This window comes from Lycorma delicatula, chromosome 12, assembly GCF_047948215.1.
Source record: "Lycorma delicatula isolate Av1 chromosome 12, ASM4794821v1, whole genome shotgun sequence".
Lineage (NCBI taxonomy): Eukaryota > Metazoa > Arthropoda > Insecta > Hemiptera > Fulgoridae > Lycorma > Lycorma delicatula.
Genome location: NC_134466.1, coordinates 31,405,436 through 31,423,932, shown reverse-complemented (window position 1 = coordinate 31,423,932; position 18,497 = coordinate 31,405,436). Strand labels below are relative to the sequence as shown.

The following is an 18,497-nucleotide window of genomic DNA, read 5'->3' as shown; positions in this document are numbered from 1 at the left end:
TAGAAATGTAATATTTAAAAAAAAAATATTTAATACTGACCATCAAAAATCAAAATTTGTTGGGTGTGTTCAGTTTTATTCAGAGATACAAAACAAAATGAACCTATTTTCAAAACACTACAACCACTATGCACACTATGATATCAAATATTTTGTTGTAACATAAAAAAAAACTAAAAAAACTTCAATTGAAGTGTTATCAGTTCTAGAAATGTAGGACATTCATAAATCAGGTAAATGAGATTATTAAATATAATAAACAATTAAAATTATTAATATTATTCATCAAGCTAAACATAGTCTCAAACATTATCTAAAAATAATATTGATTAACCAAAACAGTAAATTTAAATAAAATAGAATCAATTTCAAAATTTTTATACTTTAATAATACTCAATAAAAAATTACCTTTTCATGTGGTTTAATTTCTATGCATACATCTTTTAATACAGGAGTACCTTCAGTTGAATAATATAAATATAGGTGATTAAGTTGAATTTTACCCTGAGCAGGCCAATTACCAACATCTTCTTTACCCTTTTTAGAATCTAAAAAATAAAAAAAATAAAAAATATTAAATGATATAAAAATTCAAATTTACAATAATGATTACCTTTAACAATAACCAAATGATTTTTGATGTTAGGGTTGGTCTTCTTTGCACTGAAGTTGAATGGCCTTATTGTTAAATTTGAAGAAATACAGTCACTAGTAACATAAACATTTTAATCCAATCAAGACAACCAAATACAAAATGTTATAATTGTAGTTATAATACATTCTACCAGTGAATGTGACAGAGAGGTAGCATCTCTGAATTTCATCCAGAATGTTCTGGGTTTGATTCGTAACCAGGCTTTCCACTTTTTTCTCACTACAAAATTTAATGTTTTTTCAGAAAAAACAGAAGACTGTAACCAGACCGGTGTTTGCTAGTATGAATAAACAAATAAATGATAACAAAATAGACATGTAACTTATAAATTTTAAAATGATATTTCTACTTTAATGAACAATATATTTGATTTTATTTAAGATCAGATAGATGAAACTGACAGCTGTAACACAAATCATAACAGAACTTAATTTGTTTGAACATTGGAGATCATATTAACATTATAGAAATGATTTCTATTTTGTAGAAATTTTAGAATTTTGTATAAAAAGTAGATGAAGTGGATGAAGTTAAAATCAATATCACTTTATACAGACTAAGCATGCCCAAATAAAAAATAATAATTTATTCATGTTATCAAATTGTTTAACATTGTAAATTATTACTATTTGTAAAACCCAGTTTAACAAAATTATTTTACGCCATACATAAAACACTGCCTTTTGACCCATACCTTTGATCATTTATCCCAGATTTTTCAAAAACTATTAAAAATACAATTCCAGGAACTAGTTTTTCAACTTTTCAGGTCAGATTTCATATAAAATCAACAATTTAAGACTCAATACAATTAAATTGTAAAAACAAATAAAAAATACAATTTAAAAAATACTTGATCTTAATGAATACAATTAAGAAAAACAGAAAAAAACATTTCATTGACAAATAGATAAAAAATAAATTTTTTTTGAAAATTGGATCTTAAGTTTCTAAATAATATATGATATTATAAATACTAATATTATTATTCTACATACAAACATAGCTAAAAATGTTACTTTAAATTTCATATGTAATAATATTTAAAGGTCTACTCAGTTTATAAATAAAATATATATTAGAATTATTGAAATAATTTTTTTAACTTTGTAATGTCATCTTTGGGAAGTGAAACTTGAAAACTATATAATATATATGTAAATATTCATATTAAAAAAAAAAAAGGTATATATTAATTATTAGAAAATTTACAGTGTAAATTCTTAATTATTACCTGCATTTTCTGTAATCAGTTACTACTTAAAAAATTTAAATAATTACACTTAATTCATAAAAAGTAAAAAAAAAAAAAAATCAAAAATATCTAATCTGATAGAGAAATAGAGCCAAAATTAAGAGAATTGTGGAAAATGTTAAATATATATATATACAATTATATATAATTTGCAGTGTATTATATAATAGGAGTCATTCTTACTGCTATAATTAATAAAACAAAGCATTCAGATATACTGGTCGCTATAGTTCTGAAGAAAACAAAAATAATCTAGATAATACCAATGTACTCATGCTACAACTACAATGCATGTACATGTGATTTTATGCCAATAAAATAATTCTGATAAATTCTGTATTTATTGTATATAATGTACGAGTACATATAATGCATATATTGTATATATAAAGAATGTATCACAAAGCTCTCCGGGGACTTTCATAACCTAATCTACTAGTGAAAATAATCGGAAAAATTCATAATTTTTTTATGACAAAGTTTTTTTTTTGACAAAACTGGAGTAAAAAACAATAAATGGGAGGTAAAAAAACCATGTTTTTTATGTTAACAAAACATGTAGAGAATTTAATTCTGAACAAAATGGTATAAAATAATCTAAAGGTGTTAGATCACATAATCTTTGCATTAAAAACCATAAAATTTGTTTTTACAAATTTTTCACATTACCAAAAAAGAATTTGGTTTTTGTTTACATTAAGTACTTTTCTGACAAATGCAGTAATGTACTATTTCTAAATAAAATTCTAACTTTTCTTTGTTTTATTCAATTTAGCTTACATAATTTTGTTCAGAATTAAATTCTCTACATATTTTGTTTAAATGTTTTGTGTGTTTATTACGCATTTAACAAAGTTATTGTATGTCAAACAGAAAAACAGGATATTTTACCCCAATTTATTGGTTTTCATCCCAGATTTCTTAAAAACTATTTTAGATACAGTTCTGGGACCTACTTTATTCAATTTTTCACATAACATCATAACAAATCACTAATTCTGCCCCTTAATTAATGTCCTAAAAATTTAGTATGACCTCATTTCACCGGAATAGCTGAAATCCAAGCGAAATCTTTCACTAACCATAATTTGCAAATGAAGCATTTTAGAACATATTTATAAGAATGTTTTCTATTCTGAGAAACCTTTGTGATACACTCTAGTTATAACAGAAAATATTTCAAGAAATATTCACATAGATATGTACCACTTTACAATACCTAACCCACTAGACCCAACTATATTATGTAAAAGAAGGCTCTAAGCTTAAACAAAAAAAGGGAAAAGGTAGTCTAAAGTTAGTACTGAATTAAACCATACAGGAAAAAAGAATTCAGAACCACTTATACTGAGTGATTCACAAAGAATCAACTTTCAGGGTATGTTCTACTGGTGAAAATAAAGAAGAAAGTTCCTATCTCAAACACTTCGTTAGTCAGTGTCAAATGGCAAAAGATTTTGTCTTGATTTCCGCCACTTCAAAAAATTAAACCAAACTGTAATTCTTGGGACCCAAATTAAGTGATAAATTTAGTGGTTTTACATGAAATCTGACCTGAAAAATTAAAAAGAATAGGTTCCAAAACTTAATTTTTTTTATAAAAAGCAAACTTAAGTTTTTATAAAACTATAAAAAACAACTTACTTGGATCAGGTTCTTCAGCTGGAAGTTTTGTATATTCTAAAACACGTTCAGTTGAAGTCATTTGATTAGCAATATCAGCTGTAGCTCTTACTCCCCATTGTACAAGACCCATGAGAGCTAAAGCCTGAGTTATAACAAGACCAGCAATTGCACCTCCTCCACTTAAACCTAACAAAAGTAAACAAAAATTCTATCACAATCAAAATCAAACTGACAACCAAATTACAATTAAAACAAAGGAAAAAGGTAATTCCTTTATGATATACTTATTAAATCTATTGTATGTATCTCAACAAATACCTTTCCTACCTGATTTTTTTTGCTCATTAAAAATGATTTTGTTTACACATGCATGCACATGTAGTAAATGTGTATTATGTGCAATGTGTAGTAAATAAGTATTATGTGCATAACTATACATGAAAAAAAACCAATCTGTATTAAAGTAACAAAAATCAAAATAGTTATTAATCTTTGTCAATTCAATATGTGGTCTAGTAGTCGGATATATTGCAAAATTTATAATTACCAGTATGTTTAAATGTCAGGACACTGAAGGTTACACAAGTAATAAAAAGAAATGATGTCAGATCCAGAATTGTACCGAATCCTGCTGAGGTGTTAATAAATAGAAATATGACACCTGAATGATGATCCTAAACAAAAAAGAAAAAAATACATCTGAGCATAAAAAGAAACGATTTATTACTAATTTTTGTTAAGAACAAGTATAGTATAATAGGGTATAATATTTATTAAACTGCATAGAGTTAACTAACATAGTTATAGCAATTTTCTTAAGAAAATCCTCCACATTTTCTTTCATATCTCTCTGTCATCTTGATATTATCCCTACCTACTGTTATTTTCTGTCACCTGAATTACTTAACTTTTGTTCATTTCACATTTCACAGTATCATCATTAAAGTAGTAAGTATTATCGTTTAATTTTTCTTAATTAAAAATATTTTTATTACATCATGAATTAAAACCCATTAATAAAATATGCTCATTAAAAAATATATAACAAAAATTATTATTGAAATATGAATCGAGAATATAGATTCATAATTTTTTAAAGTATTTAATATCATATTTTGACACATTAATTTGTAAATTATTTTCTTTTAATTTAATTATCTTACTGCTTTATAATTTCTAAGAGCATTCTTGAAGACTTACATAATGTCAATTGTAAACAGTCTTGTAACAACATGTTTCATTGTTGTAATATGTTCTACATTCTAGGCAGTCATAGCATAGCATATATTACAAAAGAAGTATGACAGCAGTTTTGAAAAAAAATCCCCTTACCAGCTTTTAATTTTTTTTAATTCAGATGATCATGGAACATCAAAAATGCAAAATCAATGGCAATAAATTTTGTTTGTTCATTCATTTGAATATGTGTGCAAACATATATATATATATATATGTTAGTAACAATAACAGTATTTGAGGGACAAACTCTGGCATGATGATTTCTGTACATGGGACACTGATGCTATTAAAGTTTGAAGCAAACTTTCTAAAAGGAGTGAGGAGATAGAAGAGAGGAATTAAAAAATCATATCTCAATTGGGGTGAACTTAATGAAAATTTTACTCTTATAACTTTTGAATTCTTTAAAAAAAATCTGTTTTTTTTAATTTTTCCTTTGTCTTATTTCTCTTTCTTTAGTTATCTTTGTACATGTAGTAACTTGTAAGAAACAACAACTCAAATAAATTCCCTAATAATCTTACACACTGAATTGATTAATAAACAACACTATGTAAATAATCTGGATAAAAAAAAAAATTTCTGTGCAATTTTCAAATTATAGATCTAATTTTTTATGTTTCAAAATCAAATTTTCTAAAAGTTAACACTTTTATTTTATATTTCCACTGCTAGAAGCATATTGGTAAAGACTGTAGCATATTCTTTGTAGTTTTTAGTCCTGATTAACATACTCTTATTCATATTTTTACTGATGGGATGGCATTTAGAAGATATTAATGCAACAGCTGCTGATGGTAAAAACTAACCTCAAATTTATGTAATCAATTATTATTGTGTATGCATCATTTAAATTTTTATCCTAGTTTTCATAAAATATATGCATACATTCATTCATTCACTGCAGTGTTTTTACATCACTAGTTAAAATACATGTAAATTTAATGTATATTAAAACACCTATTTAAAATAATTAACCTATAAAAAATTATATTTCTAGAAATTTATGGTATTGAAAACCTTTTTATATTTGATAACTCCTACATAATTATTATTAACTGTGAATCAAATATTACTTCTGAAAACATTCCAGTTAGTTACCAGGAAACTGTAAGAATTTACATGCCTACAATAACAGTAAATGTGTACTGAATAACTTAACATGAAACAAAGTAGTCAAATAAAAATTTTTTTTATGTTGAAAAGTTAACATCCCTCACAGTACTTCTTTCTATTATAAATTATCATTTTATTTATGATTCAAAATTATAAAATTTTAGGTAAATAATTATGAAAATATATTGACAACAAAAAACAAAAAAACTTATAACTCACTTTCTATACTTTCTTTGTATAAATTTTCAATTTTACTCAAAAATGTAATATCTTGTTTTCAGTAATATTTTCATTTTTTAACTTTCTCAATTCTCAACGATATGATTACATTTACATTACTATTATTAACAGGTAATATAAATAAGAAAATGGCTTTAAAAGGTATGCAGTACAACTAACTTATGTTTATATCCAAAATAACCAAAGCTGGTTTAAAAAGATTCCCATACAAAATTCAGTAGACTTAACTACAGTAGAAAACTTTTACAACTGCTACTTCTACTGTTAAATGTTAGATAAAATCATAATAGAGTTGAAACCCACTTATACAAATTAGATGAAACCACCAATCATTCAGACAAATGAAAATTAATTTACTAACTATTTTTATTTATATAAACTTCTTGTCCAAATGTGATCACATAATTTGCAAATTTAAATGATAGTGTTTTTTTTTCCAGTCGAATGTAAAAGTCAAACTTGTGTTTGTTATTTATATCCATTTAAACAATAAAAATAAATATTGAAATATTTAAAAAAAGTTTCTTAATGAACAATACATACTTGGTGACCATCAAATTCTGTTAGAAGTATATTTTGCACACCAAGTGCTCTAATTGTAGTTAAACCTTGTAATGTTGAATTAAGATGTGAATACACAGGGCTTCGAGCTGTAAGTAAAATTACATTTTTAAGAAAAATTCATTTTTTAATAGGAAGAAAAAGTACAAAATTTAGAAAATACAATACTAAATGTCTGCTTAATTATATCTACTTAATAAAGATTAATGAAACAATTAACTGTAACATGTTTGAATATTTATTAAATTAATATATTTATGTACCTAGAATAGATGTTCTATTTACTTACAAAGATTTTCTTAGTATTTAATTCTCTACAAATCTGGTTGGAAAATTTTATCTGTTTACTGGCAGTTTTATAAAAGTTATTATAATATGTCTAATTTAAAAATAGTCTTTTGTTAAACTAATCTTTTGTATTTTATAAAAATGTTCAAAAAAATTACTAGATAACCATGCTGAAATCTGTTTTATTCAAATCTTCAGGTCAAAAAGCATGTTAAACCGTCAAATTCATCTGTTCATTTAAGTTCCAAGATAAAATGGCCAGGAATAGAAATTAGACTGAAATTTTTCACAAGCTGTAACGAAAAAATGAAGCATTTCCATACTCATGTTTATATATGAGCTTTTTTGTTTATTTTATTTTGAACCTATCCTGAAATTTTTTATATTTCTTCTTAAGATACCATGTACATATATACATTTATTATAGTAAATGTGATATTCAAAGGCTGTAAAAATGTATTAGCTAATTAATTAAATTTACTATTTTAACTATCGATTTATTATTTTCAACTAATTTTAAAACTGAAAACTATTTTAAAACTAAAACTTTAACTATTTTTAACGATATTTTACTATTTTTAACTAAGTTTATATTAAAAGAACTATTTAACAAAACATGATACTTTCATGTAACATCTAATAAAAAGTTTTATTAAACATTTATCTTAAGGATTACTTGCCAATTCCTTCAAGTCGTTTTAAATTTTTTGATGTCTTCACGTAGAATCTTCTAGCTGTTACGCATAAGATGCTTAAAATTATTGCTGGTATAATACAAATTGGATTAATGACGATTGCAATTGCCAGTGAACCAGTTATAGCACAGATACTCTGCACAAAAATAAATGTAAAGCAGTGTAACCAAGTATATGTTTGAATTAATTGTAATAAATTACAATGTAATTAAATTTTTGTATTATTAAAAGAAGATTATAAGTATAAAAAGTATATATATAAAAGTAAAAATTAACTTCCTATTCACTTGGTATGGATAAGAGTATAATAGTGTGATGAAATATGGAACAAAGGAGGTAATTTAAATATGGAACAAAGGAAGATAAAAGAATACAATATAATAGAATTAGAAAAAAATATATTATTAATAATAACTATGTGTGTATTATATACATACACCAATTATACAAAATTAAGGTCATTTTATATAGTAAAATAAATAAATGATGATGAAAAATAATACGAGGATGAATCAAATTTAAACCATAATTTTGCTATTTTTTTGTGGCAAGCAGTTCTGAGCTGGTTGGTGGAGTGGGGTTGATGTTGGTGTTGTGCTCGATGTGTTAGAGAGGGGGAACCAGCTTGGTTAGTTCCTCTGCTCTGTTCTGTAGTCAGTACAGCCATGAGTGAGCAAAAAGGTTCTGCCATCTGTTGCATAGTGTATAATCTTAAAGTTTTTAACTAATGAAGGCGTTAAACCCATGGAAATTTTAACTCGTCTAAAGGTACAGTTTGGGATGCTACACTGTCCAAAAACTGAGTGAATATGTGAGCCAGACAATTTAAGAGAGGGCAAGAAAGTCTAGAAAATAAAAGTTATAATCGATGCCCAAGATTAAGTCTTACAGCTCACAACATCTGTGTCGTTCGAGAGCTTGTCAAAGGTGATCACCAGCTCACTGTTGAAGAAATAACGTCAGAAGTGGGTATCAACTATGGGAGTACTCAATCCATTATCACTAATCATCTTGGCTTTAGAAAAATTAGTGCTTGATGGGTTCTGAGGTTGTAGATAAAATCAAAAACAGGTCAGGTTATAGATCTGTGAGAGACTTATGAATCGATTTCGGCAAGAATGGGACAATTTTTTGAAGTGCATCATCACAAGTGATGAGACATGGGTCCATCATTGATGGGTCCATCATTATCCCCTGGAGTCAAAAATGGCGAGTAAGTAGTAGCAAAGGAAGGATGAGGGCTGGGCTGCCCGATGAAAGCCAAAATCTGTCTGTCAGTCGGTAAAGATAATGCAGTGATTTAGTTTGACTCAAGGGGAGTTTTACTCATTGATTTTCTCTACAATCAGTGAACAGCTTATGTAGATTACTAATGCTAGCTGCTACAGTCAACAAAAGCCGCCTACCAAAACAAAAGACAGGTATGCCATCAGAAATGCCAGGGTGCACATTGTGATTTTGAAAAAGGATAAATTGGGAAAAATGTACTGAGAAACCCTCAACTACCCTCCCTACAGTCCAGATTTGTACTCCTCCAAATAATTTTTGTTTGCACCCTTGAAAGAATCCCTTGAAGGGGAACAATTCAAAAACAAAGAAGACGTTGAGGAGCGAGTGCGCAATTTGTTGAAGATTCATCCTTAAACTTTTTATGAACAAGGAATATTCAAGCTTCCAAATAGTTGGCAAAAGTGTATAGATTGTGCTAGAAACTACATAGAGAAATGATGAAGGTATGAATTGTGTACATTATAAATCAATAAATTTATTTTTTTAAAAATGCCATTTATATTTGATTCACCCTCGTAATAATAAGTCATTAATAAATAAGTAGTATTAATTAAATACAATAAAATGAACATCTCTTTATAAAAAAAAATCTGGCAATGAATCACATAAATTTCCCGGCTATGCCAGTTAAGTTAGGAATTCATTTTTAAAGAAACTTTCTGGCTTTCATCATTTTAAGCTTTATTTGTATATTTATGATAAAACAATTAATTTTGATTGAAAAACAATAACCAAAATTATGAATTTTTCTTTTTCACACTTCATGTAACAATGTTTATTTCTAATTTTGATTAAAAAAAAAGTATTACAATTTTTTTTTTTAATTTGGGGGCTCTCCCATCAGGGGAGGGATTATTAAGTTATTTTAGTTACTTTATTATTTAACAAAGTATGTTTAAGCGTGCATTGAATTTTACAATGGACATTTTTTTTTCATTTTGAGGGCTCCCATACTCAAGGGGAAAACTAATTTTTAAGAAAATAATCTCTAAGTGGTAAAAATAAATTTTATAGAAGAGTTTTTTAGAATTGTTTCTAAATAAATTAGAATAATAATTCTAAATAAACAAAGTTGTAATTTTCTAGGAAAGGGTAAAAAGTTTTGTATAATCTTTTTTAAGAAATACTGAAGAGTAAGGACTATCAAAAAATTTAAATTTTTACATTTTAAATTGAATGGCTAACTTGAGACGGATTTAAATTTAAAACAGATTTTTTTATTACCACAGAACATAGGAGTGAGATGGGCAAAAAATGTTTATATTGGTTTAAAAACCTATTAATGTAGAAAGTATAAATTCAAAGAACTGCCACAACTTTTTTTCTGAAAAAAGATATGTATAAAAAAGAAAATAATATCATATTTTTGGGGAGTATTAAATAAAATGTTTTGGAAGTTTGTGATCTTGATAAAAAAACTTTTATCAAATTTTATAAGAAAACATTTTTGCTAAACTGCTTCTCTAAAGATTTGAAATTTCATTCTGACCAAAACACACCCACCCCTTTTTCCAATTTTTGCAAAAATTTAATACATTCTCCCCCCCCCCCTGGCGGTGATATTACCTGTCTACCAAGCTTGAAGAAAATCGGTCAATGGGATCATAGTTATTAGATAAAATATGAGGCAACATACAAAAGTACAGATGCACAAAAAACTTCCATCTGACAAAAATAGATTTTTTGGAATTTTTTTAAATGTATTGTCAAGTCAAAAATCTTAATAAACAACAAACTTTTTTAGATTTTTTTTTATCAATCTATATACTTAACAGCTATAGCCAGGAAAGTAATAAAAATATTAAATTAAACATATGTTGATAAAAAAGTAAAAAGTATCACTTTCGGCAATCCCAATTGAACGTGTGAGTTTTGGTAAGTATTACTTATTTGTTAATTTATTGTCCCTTCAAATAATTTTCTCATCTACAGATACTTTATTTAACATCTGAAATGACTTCTAATTTTAGAATTTAAGTTAGTATTTTTGCAACAGTTTCTTTTTTTCTGATTTAATATATTTAAACTAGATCAATTATAATTTTAATGAATTAAATTTTAATTTTTGATTCTGATTTAGAACTTATATTTTTTGTCATCTTTTAATCTGTTTTACTTTAATTAAATATCAAATTTTTCTAAATTATGTTTTTTCAACTGACTTTAATTTCTTAATGTTAAATTATTTACAAATTTCTTTAGAAAGCTTTATTTGTTAATAAAGTTATTTCTTATAAAACATAAAATTTGTTTAATTGATTCCAGTTTTTTGAGAAATATAAAATTTTCTCAGAGACTACAGAAAAGATAGTTCTGGGGGAAATTTTTTATTTTAAATTGAGTAACATGTAATACAATTAATTTTGTCCTATGGTAATTCCAAAGAATTTTAGTACATACTGAAGTATTATCTTATATCTGGGCAGAAATTTCTTAATACAGTTGTAATAACTCAAAAACAAAATGAATTCCAAACCCAGTTTATATGCAAATCTTTTAATTAAAATTGCTGCCATGGGTGGGGATACATTATAATATATATAATTATAGTAGAGTAATTGTCATTTATGATATAATGCATGAGTAACATAAATAAAAAAAAAATAAATAAATAAAAAAGTGTACATAACTGTAAAAAAAGTGTGTTTATTTACCTGTCCAATATCCAATAAACTTTTTGGTAACATTTCATCTATCATACCCAAATCTTTTGAAAATCTATTTAAAATACGACCTGGAAATTCAAAATAAAAATATATATATTTTACAATAATTTGAATACTTAATTAAATGTAACTGAAAATTAATAATAAAACTATAACTGGGATTGAGCATAGCTTCATTTCACAATCTGTTCAGCTTTTCAGATCTAAACAACATGAATATCTAATTATAATAATTTTAATTCACAGTAATCTATTCATTTATTTAATGCAGTTTTTGTCAGTGTATGAACTAAAACTCAGAGAAAATAGATCACAAACTTAAAATAAATGTAGATAAAATCAGTCCTTTAGAATAAAAAGCAAAATAATGTATTACACATACAACACAATCATTCAACAGACCAAATACTCATGGAATATATATAAAAACTTAACTGCACTGACTGCAGAATATTCTATATTTATCAAACAGTACAAATATAAACAAATATTAAATCTAATATGTTTAGGTTATTCTAAACATATGAGGTGTGAATTCAATGAGAATTTCTTTTTTTAATTCTGCACATTGTATCTTTTTGACTGGGTAGATCTTTTTCCAAATGATGTATCACTACCTATAATCAAGCTAATGCCCACTCTTTCTTATATATATATATATATATATATATATATATGTACATCAATATTTTCAGCCATACTAGATGCAGAGTTCAAATCTGGCAGTTAAGTAGTTAGGAGTATCTTAATATGAATGAAAATTTATTTTGTTTAAAAGTAACGTAACAAAGGATATATATTAAATTTTATATTAAACGTGGAATAAAGTGTAGTGAAGATGTTAAGGAAGGCTTTTGGTGAGGATGGTATGTCGAACCAAAGAGTTCATCTAACATACCCAAACATTTCATCTATTTTTTTTATATTAAATTGGGGTAATGTTAGGGGTAGCTTTATTTTCTGGTTTTGATGCTTTAAATGCTAGCTTTTAAGTTTATTTTCATCTATTTTGAACCATTGTTTTGATTTTAACTTTAGTTAGGGGTGACTTCAGTTAATATCGTTGATCAAGGGCAGGAGATCCTTTTTTGAGTGTATTTTGTTTTATTAATATGGCTTTAAGGTTCCTTCTGTAATATTTTTTTTTTTTAATTTGATTTTTGTTTTAAAATTTGGCTTTAAATGTATAACAACGCATGTAAATTTTTGTTAGGTTAAATATCCTTAATGGTTAATTTTTATTTTCAGTGTTAAGTTTTTTAATTTAATTTTTTAATTTAAGTTATATTTTTTAGAACCAAAAAATGTTGTGCTAGCATTTGCGGTTATTCCTCAGGTTCAAGTTAATTTTTTTAGAATTTAGTCTAACTTTAATTTTAATATTTTGTATTTAGGTGAAATTTATATGATAAATTTTTTTTTCTATGTAAATTTGAATTTAAACCAGAATTAGATACCCTGTTATTCTTAATTACTAAGGTAGTATATTTTTTAGAATTGAAATTTAATAGGTCTGGCGGTTTTTAAATCTTTTTAGAGGAACCTGTAATTTAAATGATATTCCACGATTTTTTGCACTTTTTTTTCTTGTATATCTCTGTCGTTGAGTGTAATGAAAATTTATTTTCTTTCTCTTTTTTAAAGATTTGTTAGGTCAAGATGCAGTTATAATAAGGTTATTGGGTTACATTAATTTTTGTTTTTTGATTTTTTAATTTGATTAAAATTGAATTTTGGATTAAATAGTAATTTTTTTAAATTAATTTTTTGAATTTTGCTCCTAATTATGTACATAGCCCATCACTCTCATAAATTGAGATAAGTGGTAACAAAGTAGATGTACTGGAAAGTGTATCTAGAATCAGATTTTGGGTTATTCTTATTTACAATAAGCTTGTTTACTGTTCAATTCAGTTGAGTCTGATCGGTTTTTTTTTTTTTTTTTAATTTTTTTGTCTTTCTTTTTTTTAATTTGATTTTTTTTTAATTTAGTTAATTGTACAGTATTGGATCAATAAATTTTATTTTAGAATAATAATTTTTTTTTAGTACCTTTAGTATCAGGGTTAATTAACTTTTTAAATTAATTTTTTTTCCCCGAATAATGGAGTATTTTATTGTAGAATAATTTTTTATAAGTTTGGGATTGTTTTGATATGAAATTCATTTCTTTTTGTATCTGGTTATCTGGTAAATTGATTTAATCGAGAATTTCTTTTTGTTAATTTATTTTTGTTTCATTTTGAAATTTTATATTAAGGTGGATAAGCTCTTTTTTTTTATATAATTTTTTTTTTCTTTTCCTTGTTGGATTAGAATTTTTCATCATTTAAAGTTCGTTGTAGATTAAAATTTAATTTTTTGTTTATTTATTTTTTTACTGGATTATTAATTTTTTAATTTTTAATTATGATTGAATTAGTAGATTTAAAAATTTTATTTATGAATTAGGCAAAAAATAATTTCGCCTGTTTATCAAAAACATGTCCTTTTGTGATTTATTTAAGGTTTGGCCTGCTCAATGGTTTAAATAGCCGCAGTATTTTGACTGTGCTAAGGTAGCATAATAATTAGTCTTTTAATTGAGGTCTGGAATGAAAGGTTTGACGAAAATTATACTTTATTTTTAAAATTTAATTTGAATTTTATTTTTGAGTTAAAAAGCTTAAATTTAGAAGAGGGATTAATAGTAGAAGGAAGATTAAAGAAAAACAAGCCAACATACTTGGCGTTATAGACCTAGAAAAGGCATTCGATAACGTAGACTGGAATAAAATGTTCAGCATTTTAAAAAAATTAGGGTTCAAATACAGAGATAGAAGAACAATTGCTAACATGTACAGGAACCAAACAGCAACAGTAACAATTGAAGAACATAAGAAAGAAGCCGTAAGAAGAAAGGGAGTCCGACAAGGATGTTCCCTATCTCCGTTACTTTTTAATCTTTACATGGAACTAGCAGTTTATGATGTTAAAGAACAATTTAGATTCGGAGTAACAGTACAAGGTGAAAAGATAAAGATGCTACGATTTGCTGATGATATAGTAATTCTAGCCAAGAGTAAAAAGGATTTAGAAGAAACAATGAACGGCATAGATGAAGTCCTACGCAAGAACTATCGCATGAAAATAAACAAGAACAAAACAAAAGTAATGAAATATAGTAGAAATAACAAAGATGGACCACTGAATGTGAAAATAGGAGGAGAAAAGATAATGGAGGTAGAAGAATTTTGTTATTTGGGAAGTAGAATTACTAAAGATGGACGAAGCAGGAGCGATATAAAATGCCGAATAGCACAAGCTAAATGAGCCTTCAGTAAGAAATATAATTTGTTTACAACAAAAATTAATTTAAATGTCAGGAAAAGATTTTTGAAAGTGTATGTTTGGAGTGTCGCTTTATATGGAAGTGAAACTTGGACAATCGGAGTATCTGAGTAGAAAAGATTAGAAGCTTTTGAAATGTGGTGGTATAGGAGAATGAAAAAAAAAGATAGAAGAGGGACGATAAGACCCTATCGATTTTTATTTTAGTTACAAAATTTTTTTTTAGTTTATTTTTTTAATTTTTGTGGGTTAAATTTTGTTGGGGTGATAAATAAAATTTTAATCTTTAGTTTTATTTTACATTTTTATATGAAGTTTTGATCCTTTATTTTGATTAAAAGATATAGATACCTTAGGGATAACAGCGTTATAAATGGAGAGTTCTTATTGATAGATTTGTTTGCGACCTCGATGTTGGATTAAAAGTTTCTGTGTGGTAGGTTTTACAGTTTTAGGTCTGTTCGACCTTTAAAATTTTACATGATCTGAGTTCAAGCCGGCGTGAGCCAGGTAGGTTTCTATCTTCTTTTAAAATATTCTAATTAGTACAAAAGGATTTTTGGTAATGTAATAATTTATTTATTAATTTATGGTACAAACAATTTTAAGAAGGCCATGAAGATGTTGAAGATGACAAAAAGGGTTGGACAGCCTATCACACCAACAACCGATGATGTTATAAACAAAATGAAGGACATTGTGATTAATAATTGTCAATAAGAAGCTGCTGAAGAAGGAGGGAATCTCTAATAGCTGATATGAAACAATTTTTATTGAAATTTTGGTTATGAAACAAGGACCAGAATACCAGAAATATTTATTCCAAAACTACTGAAATTTCAACAAAAGTGACATCAGAGAATAATTGTTAGCTGACATCACTGATGATTCAGAATTATTCAAATGTGTCATAACAGGTAATGAAACACAGGTGTGTGATTATATTGAAATGAAGGTCCAATCATTCAATCATCTTGATGGAATTTTCCTGAAGAACCAAGACCTAAAAAAAAACACTCCAAGTTTGATAGAATCTGATGACTTCCCTATCTATTTTTTTAGATTACAATGATATCCATTATGAATTTCAACCACAAGGTTGTTTATGATCAACAAACAGTATTACTTAGCGATTTTATGCAGACCATGTGAGGCAACCTGAAGAAAACAACTACTAATATGCAAAACAATTTTTGAATTTTGCACCATCACAAATACGCTCTAGCTCACACTTCACTATTAATTTGTCATTATTTAGCAAAAATAACACCATACTGATGCTATAACCTCTGTATTCTCCAGACATGGCATCTTGCGACTTTGCCTTGTTCCTGCTGATTAAAAGAACATTAAAGGGTCAGTAATTTTCAATGACAGATGAAAAAAAGAAAAAAATTTCTGAATGAACTTAGGCTAAATTAAAAAATTCTTTCCAAAATGTTTTGAGGATTGCAAGAAATGAATGTATAAATATATCGTGTCTTGGAGGGTCTACTTTGATGGGGGATACCTGTATAAAAGAATAAATAAATTATTTTTGATAAAAATTAAAATTCTCATTATTTTTTAATTACCTCTCGTACATTAAGAAGGATTTCATAATTGATTATTATGAAACATAAAAACACACAACAATATACTAAATGGTCAAATACAATTCAAATCCAACAGTCTACAACTTAATTTTAAATGCACATCTGCATAATTCAAAGAAACTGTGAGCAATAACATCAGTTTATGCGACAATCAATCACTGAAGATGATTACAACAATGACTGAGGTTGTTAAGACAAGTTTTAAAAACCGCATTTAATTAGCAGTTTATTGATAGTTAAAAAATGATCGTTTTAAATAAAAATAAAATAGAATCAAAATAAAGAGTGTGTTTATGATGCAGAATATTTTTCATTACTATTATTATTATTCAAATGGCCAAATAAAATAAAAATTCTAGTAAATGTTTATCATATATACATTCACACAACCAATCTCCCATGCACACACCCACAACCAACCCAACAAACCAATAAACACACACACCCACACCCACACCCCCTCAACACACACACACACACACACACACACACACACACACACACACACACACACACACACACACACACACACACACACACACACACACACACACACACACACACACACACACACACACACACACACACACACACACACACACACACACACACACACACACACACACACACACACACACACACACACACACACACACACACACACACACACACACACACACACACACACACACACACACACACACACACACACACACACACACACACACACACACACACACACACACACACACACACACACACACACACACACACACACACACACACACACAGGTATATATATATATATATATATATATATATATATATATATATATATATATATATATATATATATATATATATATATATATATATATATATATATAGGGGCTACATACCTGATGGATTATTATTGAAAAATGATATTGGTGTTCCAATAACTGAATTAAGTATTTTTGTATGAAGTTTATTAGAACATTTCATACACGAAGTACAAAAGATTGAGGCTCGTATTAGACCAATTACCAACATACCAATCACAAGACCACCTTCAATTGCTGCAAAAGTTGAACTTGGCCATATATTATCATTTGGATTGTAATATCTCCTTTCTTCCATACTGGTCCTTAAATAATAAAAAATGATAAATTTCCTATAATTTGCTAAAAGGTCTTCTAGAGAAAGATTATAAATAAAAATAACTGTTTAAATAATTTCAATAAAATTATTATCAGAAATCACTAAATGAAACTAAAAAAATCCAGGAAATCAGACAATACACATGTTAGGGCAAACTAAGATCATATTTTATGTTATTTTTACTCTGTAATTCTTGTAACAGTGCTATTTAAAGAAAAAAACTGGTTTTAAGTGAAGGAGAAAGTCACCTCACCTGCTTTACCTAATTTCTTTACTTAACAACCATTTGTTTTACACTGTAATAACTTCTAGGTTTGAATCTGTTCAGTTTTAACTTAACATAATTCTCTTTTATGTTTATTTTATCCTGTCACTGTTTCATTTTTTTTTAAATTTGTTTCTTAAACTTTGATGTACTATACATAATTTCTAAAATGTGCTCTCAGAACCAATGTATGCTCCTTTTATTTTATTTTATTTTGAAGTACATAATTATTCCTTACACCAAAATTGGGGGAATTTATTATTTATGTAGTAAAATCACAAAGGATGGATGAAGTAATAACAGATATTTAAAAAAGCATTGGAAAACTACTGAACCAATTGAGCTGAAATTTTGTATGACCATAATATTTATAACTGAAAAGAACACAGAACTCTTGCCATTATGAAATGTTTCACTATTTCAAGATTGTGGCTATTTTAATGGCTTACGATAACAACCACATTATGTTCCTTGCCAATATTCAACTTTATTATTGACAAATCATTAGTCAAATTGAATTCGAAGACCACTTATA

At 26.6% G+C, this 18,497-nt stretch overlaps 1 protein-coding gene across 3 annotated transcripts in view; it reads right to left on the bottom strand.

Annotated features, from left to right (window-relative positions):
- The window catches only part of LOC142333291 (ATP-binding cassette sub-family C member 4-like), a 124,722-nt gene that overhangs the window by 14,759 nt on the left and 91,466 nt on the right, over positions 1 to 18,497 (bottom strand). For all 3 annotated transcript variants that reach the window (XM_075380313.1, XM_075380314.1, XM_075380315.1), the window contains exons 17-23: positions 17,457 to 17,683; positions 11,621 to 11,700; positions 7,662 to 7,812; positions 6,676 to 6,782; positions 4,085 to 4,211; positions 3,556 to 3,723; positions 410 to 549 (exon numbers count right to left, since the gene is read on the bottom strand). In XM_075380313.1, coding sequence (XP_075236428.1) covers positions 410 to 549; positions 3,556 to 3,723; positions 4,085 to 4,211; positions 6,676 to 6,782; positions 7,662 to 7,812; positions 11,621 to 11,700; positions 17,457 to 17,683 — 1,000 coding nt within the window. The remainder of the gene's footprint in view (positions 1 to 409; positions 550 to 3,555; positions 3,724 to 4,084; positions 4,212 to 6,675; positions 6,783 to 7,661; positions 7,813 to 11,620; positions 11,701 to 17,456; positions 17,684 to 18,497) is intronic.